General features: G+C 39.4%; 1 protein-coding gene across 5 annotated transcripts in view; it reads left to right on the plus strand.

Annotated features, from left to right (window-relative positions):
* Positions 1 to 11,209, plus strand: part of TRAF3 (TNF receptor associated factor 3) — a 69,734-nt gene extending 58,525 nt beyond the window's left edge. For all 5 annotated transcript variants that reach the window (XM_030949276.1, XM_030949279.1, XM_030949280.1 and 2 more), the window contains 2 exons: positions 2,060 to 2,234; positions 3,447 to 11,209. In XM_030949276.1, the coding sequence (XP_030805136.1) occupies positions 2,060 to 2,234; positions 3,447 to 4,018 (747 nt within the window). In that variant the 3' untranslated portion in view covers positions 4,019 to 11,209. The remainder of the gene's footprint in view (positions 1 to 2,059; positions 2,235 to 3,446) is intronic.
* Positions 11,210 to 11,468: the final 259 nt, after the last annotated feature.

The raw sequence follows: 11,468 nt of genomic DNA on the forward strand, positions 1-11,468 counted from the left end.
ATGTGAAACAGAAGCAGCTAAACCAGAATTGGTTATGCGTGTACAAAGGTGGAATGTTGCACAGGTTGATGGAGAGATGTGGGTCCCTAGTAACAACTTTGGGTAAACTTCTCCCAAAAGAATAGCTTACAATTGTTCTGCATGTTTAACACTTCCCCTTTCATATAAAAATGTGATCATTTATTTTGTTTGATGCTGTGTTAGCCCAAAGAGGTGCAAGCTGTGAGGCATTGTGCAAACCCCAGCCACATTACTGTTCTTGCCTTGGAAAGTTCATGTTTGGTATGAGTAAAGGAAAAATATCAGACTTGGACATATTTTGAGTTTCTTTTGCATGTTAACTGTGAACTAGTGGCCAAATCCTTTGGTTCTGCTCTCACAACATGCAGTCAGGCTATGCTGTAGTATGTTTCCTTATTTATATGGGTAACAGCCCTTCCCTGCTCTACTGTCTGATTACCATCAGCCCAGGTGGGAGGGTGTGACTGGGTTGGTAGATGGTGCTTCATAAGGCCAGGCAAGCTGCTTCATATATTTACTGGGCCCATACCCCTGGCATTTATGATTCAGTGCACAGCTTTCCTTCACAGAGCCCTAATTCTGGATGTGAGAGATACATAACTTGTTTTAAAACAGGAGCATAGAAATAAATAGTTAATCCTGAAATAGGTTAGATTGCTCAGTTGTTTTGAGACAAAAAATAAGACTCCTAGAACCTGATGTTGCTAGTTGGCTCATCAAATTGACAACCTTCAATTAATGGTTACAGACTTTCAGTATAACTGAAACCATGTGATTAAAAGCAAATGGCTCAAAGGGCAAAAGGGTTTCCCCTTCAGTGGGGAACACTGAATCCACATGGCCAACCAGAAGGCAAATGCAAAAGAAATTTATTTTCTTGTTTTGTACTCAATTGCCACTTTATTTTTGTGAAGAAATGAAAAATTATTTTTACCTTTGTTGCCTCTATATGATGATAAACTATAAAGCTATAAAGTTAGATTTGGAATTTAACTGTAGGTGGTAGCAAAAGTAGTTTCTTCTCTCAGATATTTTTGTTATCATTTGAACTTCACAACTGATTATAGGGTTCTGGCTAAAATTCCTGCTAGTCCAAATTAGCTGTGATAATGTGAAGTGCTGTGTATTTCTTGCATCAGATTTGAGGTAGACTGGGAAATATGTTCTTTATATTTTAATATACTGAGGTGCTTGCAATGTCCCTCTTCAAGAGAATACTGGCCTTTCTGTCTATTTGTTTATGGAGTGTTATATTTCATGCCTTTCCAAAACCAGCTGGGCTATTTTTTTTTGTTTGTTTTCTTAAAAAGACTCAACAGAAAATACCTTCAAAATGCATGGGTTACTGAGTTTAGGAAGTAAGAGTGGGAATTTTAAAGGTACTTAAGGGGACAGAAGTGATCATTTTGCTTACGTTCTTGAGGGCTTCTGATATGGTTGTGGGCACATAATAACTTAGGCTTTGATGACTGATTAATATGAGCTGGGAGCTTGCACATGTGTGTACTTGTGTTCCATGTGTGCAAGAATAATGATATTTTCCTGAAGGCATAACTTATTTTGCTGTAAACCAATATAAACCCGTGCACATGGGCAGCCATTTGATCCGCACCACGTGAAGCTGTGCCCATATTTTGTTGCTTAAGTAGTGTCCCATGAAACCCAACAGGTATCAGCCCATAATACCAATGTAGAGACATTCAGAAAATTGTTCTTATATTGAAAGGTTTAAAAAAAACCCAAAAAATCAAACTATCTTAGACAAGAAGTACATACTAACAAGTCCCTTTTTTTAAAATAAGGCTATTGCTAATTCTGATAGTGCTCTACCTATGCAGCACTAAATATTTTTGAAGTGTTTCATAAATACCTGGGCTATTCCTTTAAATTTTCAAGGTTTGTGTTATTAAAATACTAGGCAAAAGCAAAAATTGTTTATATTGGAATTCAGCCTTATTACCAACATATAATCTTTGTTTAACTTGCATAAATGAATGTCTTTGTGTTATTTTAACTTATATGCTGTTATTTTGTAAAGCGAGTGATAGACAGTCAAGCAGAGAAACTCAAAGAACTGGACAAAGAAATCCGTCCCTTCCGACAGAACTGGGAGGAGGCTGACAGCATGAAGAGCAGCGTGGAATCCCTCCAGAACAGAGTGACTGAGCTGGAAAGTGTTGATAAAACTGCAGGGCAAGGAGCTCGGAATACAAGTGAGTGTGAGCACAGTGGGCTGCGGTGCTGTTGCGAGGAAAACGGTGTCCCTTGAGTGGCACTCCCATTGTGACTTTTATATGGAAACATCAATAATGCTGATTCTTCTGATTTTTGAGTAGGAGATTGTGTATTTCATTTGTTGATGGCGTGGCATTGCTTCCATGCTTTTTCTTAGGCTTGATTATTGTCTTCTCTTTTGTTTTATTGACTCTTGTCTTGACTGCATTGTTAGCTCATTATTAACAGTTTCTCAATTGATCTTTGATAGCTAATAGCTTTCAGCAACTTCTTTAAATATAGTCTTCTTTAAATATAGTCTATAGTATCGACATTTTTAATACTCTTCTCCCCTGTGAATGGATCAGTATGGTTATCCACCCAAAACCACCCATCCTGATTCTGGTAGACAGTATTTGATCCTAAGAAAGCTGAGATCTGCTTAAGAATGAGGTTATTATACTTCTTAATAAAGACTGGAATTCAGCAGGACAGTGTAGATCACATGCAAGCATTTAAATGATTGTGACAAAGAACATTTAAATAGACCTATATAAGATAAACCTGCCTTATGAATTTATCTGCTTCTCAGTATTGTGTGTTGGCCAATTTTGCCAGTAACAAAACAAAAGAGTAACATGAAAGGGAAAGGGGACACAGAAAACATAGCCCTCCCTCCGAACTAAATAAATGACCATATAATACAGATCCAAGCTTGATTTTTTTTTTGTTTTTTTATGAAGAAATTTACATGGTAGCAGCACTGTGCTTCTGAGACAAATATTGTCTAAAAAGAATGTTTTGAGTGATCGGGAATGCTTCTGAATTTCAGAGGGATTACATAGGATGTGTAACTGCTTCCAAGGTCTTACCTGCTAAATGACAATCTGCAGATAATGCCACCAAGTCTCCTTTCAAAAAATGGAAGCCTCTAGTTATACTGTTTAGTGACCAGGAAAAATCTGTTAGGTGATTTGAATATTTGACTTTTACTACATGTACAATTAACACCCACATTTGTAAAAATCCCAGCTAACCTAGATGCCAGCCAGCAAATTAGAGCCTGTAGAAATTGCTTCATCAGTGCCCAAATGCATTTTGGTTCCTGGGGAGGAAAGTGTTTTCATGCACAGTAGCAGCACTGGTGGTTGGTTTTTAGAGTCTTTAGTAAGCAGCAGGTTTCTCACCCCCATCTTTTGTGTTTCTGCCAGGCCTATTGGAGACCCAGCTGAGCAGGCACGATCAGATGCTGAGCGTTCACGACATCCGGCTGGCTGACATGGACCTGCGCTTCCAGGTCCTGGAAACCGCGAGTTACAACGGCGTGTTGATTTGGAAAATCCGAGACTATAAACGTCGGAAGCAAGAAGCAGTCATGGGGAAGACTCTGTCCCTGTACAGCCAACCCTTTTATACTGGATACTTTGGCTACAAGATGTGTGCCAGGGTTTATCTGAATGGGGATGGCATGGGAAAGGGGACGCACTTGTCTCTGTTTTTTGTCATCATGCGTGGAGAATACGATGCTTTGCTTCCTTGGCCCTTCAAACAGAAAGTGACTCTCATGCTCATGGATCAGGGACCGTCTCGACGCCACTTGGGAGATGCTTTCAAGCCAGATCCGAACAGCAGCAGTTTCAAGAAGCCAACTGGAGAAATGAACATTGCATCTGGCTGCCCAGTCTTTGTGGCTCAAACTGTTCTAGAGAATGGAACGTATATTAAAGATGATACTATTTTTATTAAAGTCATAGTGGATACATCGGATCTACCAGACCCCTGACATACACTGGGGGAGGCGGATTAAACAGAAGGCAACTCCGTTTGGGGGTTTTATATCAGTTTGTCTTCAATCAGAGGTCCTAAAGCTCACAGAACCACCTTGTGGAACAGATGGAAGAGTTTGAAGGCATAACTGCATAGGGTCCAATTGCGAAAGTAGCAACACATTAAGAAATCATACCATGGTATATTTTTTAATAGAACTAGCAACACTTGAGCTCTGACGAATCACTTATCCCTTGTCAGGATAGTGATTACGGTCAGAGAGGATTTTTTTTAACTTATTAATGATCTAGTCAATTGGAGGTGAAAAGACATATACAGTATGTGCTGAATCAATTACTGACTTTTATTTCTTTTAAGCTAGAATACAAGAAAAACCCTTCACATGTGGGCTAGCTGGAAATTGTCAGCATGTTAAAAGAAGATGAAGTAATGTTGCAATTATGATATTCTTTGAAAAACTGAGGTGCAATCTTGTCTGAAATATAGTATATTGTCTTTTTAAGGCCTCATCTGGTCTCTGTTTTAATAATTACTTTGTCAGAAGATCTTGGAAAAGCATCCATGTCTTCTCAAAAGTATCTGAATCGAAATCATATTTTTATTTAAAGTTCTATTGTTACAGAAAACATTTTATTTTAAAACTGTTGATAGACTGATATTTCTTGGAAGAAAAAATAGAAGATATCAAACACTGGTTATCACTTGTGATAGGAAAAAAAAACTATTCAATTCTGTTATTTCTCTTTAGAAATGTAAACCTACAATATATGTCGTAGTTAATGACACTATTTCAAAATTAAGGAAAAATCACTCATGGATGCTGTGCATCATTATCAGATTTATAATTGTTTTCACCCTAAAATAGGGCATTTGTTGAACTTTGGAGTTCTAAACGGAATCCTGTACATTTTTTAAAGTTCTGCCCCATGCTTTCCAATCAAGCTATATATGTTGCACATTATGCTGTCAGCAGTATATAGTATTTTCAGTATTGGGGAGGAGGATTAGTGCTGAAAAAAGCCTCTATGTTTGTTCTGTACTAGCAGCCATTGCTTCAAGACAAAGCAGCAATGTCTTAATACAGTGATGGTGGCTTGCATGCATACATGTGCCTTAGATGTGCTGTGCTGCTTATAAACCATAGCTTTTTATTCAGATTAATTCTGATATCTGAAATGGTAGTTTGATTGGACTTCAGGCATAATGTTTAGCCTTGTCTTCAGAGCCCTTAGGTATCTTGCAATGTATGAAACAGAAGCCAAAGCCCACTCCTTTGGCTCCTGCAGCTTCTGTGACTTGGCCATGGTGGAATCCGTCCCATTGAGGTGCCAAAACGTTATGCTCAGTGCTCCTATGGAGCTTGGACTGGACAGTCTCCATGGCCACTGTGAGGGCAGGCGACATTTCTCCTCTAATGCCTGTGGCTGTAAGGTGGCATCACTTGAAACGAATCCATCTGAGAACTCTGGGGCTGTGAATATGGATGCTCGTGGCAGCTTCTCATAGCAGACAAGCATCCTAATGGGGAATGCATGGGCTTCTTTCTTGTAACAGCCTCAACTGTAGTGAAAAGCATTTGCTAGCCCTGAAACATGCTGATTGCAACCTGCTGTGTTCATCTGCTTCTGTTTAATAGCCTGTGACAAGCAAGTCCAGAGACACAGCCTGACTGTGGTGCTCTTTAAAATCCTGCTTAAGCAGAGCAGGCTTGCACCACTGTGTTTTCAGCCTTCGTGGGCTTGAATAAACCTATTGCATCTCAGCCTTTAACGTCAGGCTGTATCAGTTTTCTGCTTTTTTGAGGCATAGTCACAATTTTTGCCTAAGGTGCAGTTGAATTCATGCCTTTGTATTTCAGCTTGTCTTTGCTGTTGTCTTTTTTGGCTGTGCCTTCACACACAGTGCCTGCAAGAAGTATTTATGGATATACAATGCATGCTAAGTGGTCTTCATGGGTTTTCCAGGCACCTGCTAGAATACTGCCTGCTGCTGACTGTCCTAACTGTCAGCAGCAACTTGTCTTCCTTTTCTTGCCTTCCATTGTCTGGGTACTGTACTCCCTCTATGGTACGTGGCTGTCAACAGGTGCAAGCTCAAATATGGAGGCACGTGCTAGCATTTAATTTCTAGCACGGAAGGAGGATGTTCTGCACAAGAGATAAATATCTATAGATATACCTGCATCTATATCTCTAGATATCATTGTATGGCACTTGCAGTTTTATGCAGGCTGCATAAGTAAACCCATCACTTACGCTTTAGGGCGAAGGTTCGCTCGACTTGTGTCATTTTAATAATTGTGAATGTAGGCAGCTGAGCTTTTGTGTTTGTGCATCACAGAATTTTACTGAAAACAGGATTCCCAAGTGGAAATGTCCAAAGGACTCTCCTCCCATTGCTAATGCATGTCTTGTAAAATTAAATGAAACCGTTTGGCCATCACAAAACAGTTTATATCCTGTTTCAATCTGGGACTTGGAGGAGATTTTGAGTATAAGCAGGGCCCAGCATATTCTGCAGATTTGTGACGACAGTTTCCAACTTCTGTGACAGAATTGCGCTTCTAAATCCAAGCTCTTTAAAAGAGGAGGAAAAAAAGCATTTCCAGCCTTGGTGATTGAAAGAGGACTTTGAATCATGTGAATGTGTAAACCAATAGGGAAGTCTTCCTGAGTCTGCACACAGCCTAAACTAGTAGCTTTAAGAGATCTGAATATCTCGTCTTGGTGGGATATTGACTCAGAAACTTCAGAGAGAAGTTTAAATATGAACACTGCTAACTATCTAAATGCCGATCACTGTAGCAGAAACATCAGTCACTGTTGTATTTCACAGATCTCTATGCTGCTTTCCACATCTCCCAAGTGCCAAAAGCACCAGCTGCCAGAATCTTCAGCTTCACTTGGGCAGCTTTTATAATGCAGTAATGTGCTATCGATATAAAAATATTTTTGCATATGTGCTTTTTATCACAGTTAATAAAACGGAGGCCTACTGCACTTATTTTTTAAAACTACATGGAGCTGCCAGAGAATTTCCAGTTTGCCAACCCTGCGTACTGTGAAATCCAGGATCTTGCTACACAAATGTAGACACCGCCTGCTGTGGAATACCTGAAGCCTTGACTGTAACACCCCTTTCTCCACAGAACTCACAGGCCATCTCTGTAGAGTTCTTACTGTGTACATAGAAATCGGTTTCCTCTGCTTTCCAGCAAGGAGTATGTAGCATTTTGTGAAAACAAGGCCACTGTATATTCTCTAAGTTGAAAGGAAAAGATACCTGGTGCTTTACTCAACACTTTTAAGTTATTTAACTGTTTCTCTCATTGCTGAAATGCCCTTTATCCTTTTTCTCTTTGTTCCTGACTGAGATATCCAAAGTTTTCTAGGGACTATCTGTTTAAAGTGATTTGTGGGACATCACCCTGCCCCCACATATACTCTTGAATCCTGGCAAACTCCTGGGAGCTGCCACTATTGCAAGGGGGTCCCAGAGTATTTGCATTACTTTGAACAGAGTTTGTTCAGTGGAACCATATTGTCCTCTACTTAGTAGTCCTCTATTCTTAGCAGCACACAGCTGAAGTCTCTTGCTGGTGTTCTTTCTTCACGGTGACGCTCCAAGTTATGTACAAACCTCTTCTGTTTCCAGCTTCCTCTGGGGAGATTCCAGTGTGTGACAATCTGGATATTGCCCTTTGTGTACACTCTTCAGCACAGAGTCAGTGCACCTATTAGCTAGAAAGTCTTGAATCCTAAGCAGGATGAAACTATTTGGATGTTTAAAGACCAACCTGCAATTATGATGCATGACCATGTCTGGATTGCTTCTCTGAGCTAATTAATTGGGGTCTTGTTTCAGTTACTGTCTACACGGTACACCTTCAACTGCTGACTTACAATATGCAATGTTGATTTCAGCCTTGTACTGTAAATGTTGTTCTTCACAAAGAGAATGTGCAATAGGAAAAGGGAATGGTGGGTGGCATACTTTTGATGGGAAAAACACGCTAGATTTTTAAAAACATGAAAAAAAATGAAATGCAGTTTATTTCCTTTTCTTGTGGTGTTTTCTACTTGGAAAAGGAAAGATGAAGATATGTGCCTGTTTCTGTGCCTGGTGAATTTCTCAAATGCAAAGGTAATAGAGATTTATGTTAGCTGGGATTTAAGTGTTGAACCCATGAATGTTAGGCTGTGGTTGTATCGCTTCTGTTTCCTCAGCTTGCCACAATTAAGGCTTGCTGAACTGGAGTTTAAAAGCTACCACCTATTTGTATTTGTATTCCATCACCTGGGATAGGCATTTCACCAACAGTGCAGGGTATCTGTTGATGTTTTGTTCAGTTTTTAAAGCACTGGTGCTTTTTGGTCCAAGACAGAGAAGCGTGTAGAGAGTGACAAGGAAAGTTGCCTGCACTGCAGAAGAGTGAAAAACATGACTGCAGTATTGCTGCCTTTGATATGATTTAACTATGCAAATATACAGATAGGTGAGGGGGGGAGTTCTTGGGTTGCATACCTAATCTCTTAGATTTTGCTCTGTAAATTACTTGTATGTGTGTAGGTACATACATATACACACAGACCTGCATGCACATAAATATGCAAAGTCTTTTCTTTATGTAGAAGTGATGAAACAAAACCCTTTCCTCCAAGTTATACTTGATCACTTGGTGCAAATATAACTTGTTGCTGCTAAAGGAGGATCTTGGCTAAGGGCAAACTTTGATTCATGTCTTTCAGGTTTGAAGACCTGTATGTAGCAAACACTTCGTTGAGCTTTTCTGAAGACTCTGAATTGTAATTTAGGATACATATTCTTCCTTATGCTCTGATAATTTGGAGATTCCTGTATATTTAAACAACTATAGTGATGGGCAACTTTTTGACTGCAAATAATTTCCTCTAATTTGGAACAAAAAAATTATAAAAAGCATCTGGACCTCTTCCCTGGAATTTCTGTCCTGTTCAGTCAATAACTTGATATTCTGGTTGACCTAGAAGTCAGAGCTACTGCAATAAAAATGATTGGTTTGGCAGTTTCATCTGAGTTTTTAATACTGTGTACACTGTATAGCAAGTGCTATTTCTCTTTTTTAGAACAAGGAAATCAAAGATGAGATGTGATTTGCCCAGAGTCACAAAAGGAATCTCCTGAAGCCAGGACTGAATGAGAGGTTCCAGTTCCCTAGTGTTATCTCTGAATCATGAGGTTTTACTCTTTTAATACATTTGTCCCTTAAAGGAACTGGAAAATAAGTTGACATACCCTGAAGACCCACATCAGGACAGTAAGGGCTAGAATTAAACATACAAGCTGTCGTGATTTGGGGTTGTACACGTGTGGTGGCCCAGACGTGCGGAGTGAAGGCCAGCACAGCATGTCCGTGTCAGTAACAGCAGCAAAAACCTGTGTCCTGCTCTGTCTGTTCAGAATCGTCCAACAAAACCAGTCTCGTTTGATGCTCCTCTTAACTAAGGAGGAAGAATACCATTGTACAGCGAAGTGGGTTCATCTTTGTTCTACCAGTCAGTGTGACTGACCATTTCTTCCTCGTGGGGCTTTCTCCCTTTTTCTGTAAACCAAAATCTGGAGGGCTTAATTGTTCTTTCTTGCCTCTTAATCCAGGCCTTTGCAGAGAAGCACCAGATAGGAAGGTTGTGGAAAACTTTGGACTGCTGATTCAGGGACATCCTCTTAAGATTTAGAAGAGTAGAATTATACAATGCATAAGGCATCTGACTATTCCTGTTTCTCTTCTAATATATGGTCAAGACTGCAGCTTCTGTCTTCCATTTCATGATGTTAGCGTAGATATTAGGCTGTGTTTTTTCATTATTTCCCCTCCAAGTTAGGATTAGTTCCTTAGGGTTCAAATAAGTTCTGAATTTCACAAAGAAGCACCTGAACCAAAACCCTGGATTCAAACATCCCAGACTTGATGTGGAATTCAAATCTGGATCCCAACTCTGTGGCTTACTAACCTACCCATTCAGGGAAGGGTTTGTTGTCTCTATGTGGTGTTTGTGTTTTTGGTCCTTTGGAACTAAACTTTTAATTTGGTTGCCAGTTCTGCAAGGACTTTTTAACTTCTTAGCAATGCCGGTGTTCACACGCTCCATTGCTGGCAGTGTGATGCGTAGTGATAAAATTTGACTCTGTCTAAGGGTTACTGAGATAAACCAGCATTACCATTCGTAAAGGTCATTTTCTTGCATAGTGTTCTGAGCTTTGTATTTGAATCTAGCTCGCACCTGAAAGGACACATCTTCCAACTATGACCTGCATCACTGGCAGAGAGTTGTGTAATCTGTACTTGTGGAATGGGAAGGTACAAGCTTCCATCGTTGCTGATGCATCGTGTAATCCACCTGTTTTGTTTTTCTTATCGCTGTTGTTCGGTTAATACTTCTTTTTTTTCAGTTTTCTAGAAAAAAAAAGGGGGAAGTTCAGGATTTTTTCTACAAGGTATAAAACTCCAATGAATTAGTGGTGACTAGAGAGCTGTGAAAAATACCCCATTAGGAGATGATGGGCTACATGTAGGTCCATTTCTCTTAGACAAGTAGGATAACCTTTTAAGATGCATGGAACAACATACAAATCGGGAAAACTAAAGCTGACATTTGTTTCCAAGAAATTCTGTGAGAACTATCTATGGAAAAGACATCAGTGATTGAGAATAATGTACAAATTAATGTGTTTGAAACTTGTGTATCCATTTCTTTAATCTCATACTCTTCAGTGAACGGTACACTTGTGTTCAGTTTTATGATCAAAAACAAAGACCAAAGAAGGCCAGCCTCATTTGATTGTGTATATTCTGCCTGTCTTAATTATCAATAGCTGTAAGGATACAGTGCAAGTGATCTGGTAACCAGTGGTTCTCGTCCTTTTCTTATAGGGGGAAAAACAATTTTAAAATGTATAATTTATTGCTCAGCAATAACCATGTTGTTAAAATAATAATAAAAAAAGGAATTAGCAACATGTCTTAATTTCCCAATAGCATTATTATATGTTGTATTTCAGTTTACTGTATATTGTGTTTTTGTATTTATTTGTGTTTGGAGGTCTTGCTATGTCTTTTTGTGTTTAAATGCTAATAAACAAGGACAGTGTGTAAGAGTGTAGAATGCTGAATTCTGAAATGCTAAACTGTGTTATTAAAGGAAAAATAAATAAGTAGGAAATAATATTTTTTAAAAAACCTGGTGTGTTGAATTTGAATGACTGCTGTTGACTTGCAGATGGCCAGGGTGCATCCTTCCTTGCTCCTCTGTGAGCCCACTGCATGGCTGTTCTGTGCTTTGTGCTCACACACCCAACAGAGCTTTTCTGTGGCATTTCCCATCCTCTGCACAGGTAACTTCCCATAACTTCTGTCAGAATCCTATTTTCCATGTGCTAACTCTGCTGGAATAAACCAGGCGGTGGTA

The sequence above is a fragment of the Camarhynchus parvulus genome, chromosome 5 (genome assembly GCF_901933205.1).
Source record: "Camarhynchus parvulus chromosome 5, STF_HiC, whole genome shotgun sequence".
NCBI classification, from domain to species: domain Eukaryota; kingdom Metazoa; phylum Chordata; class Aves; order Passeriformes; family Thraupidae; genus Camarhynchus; species Camarhynchus parvulus.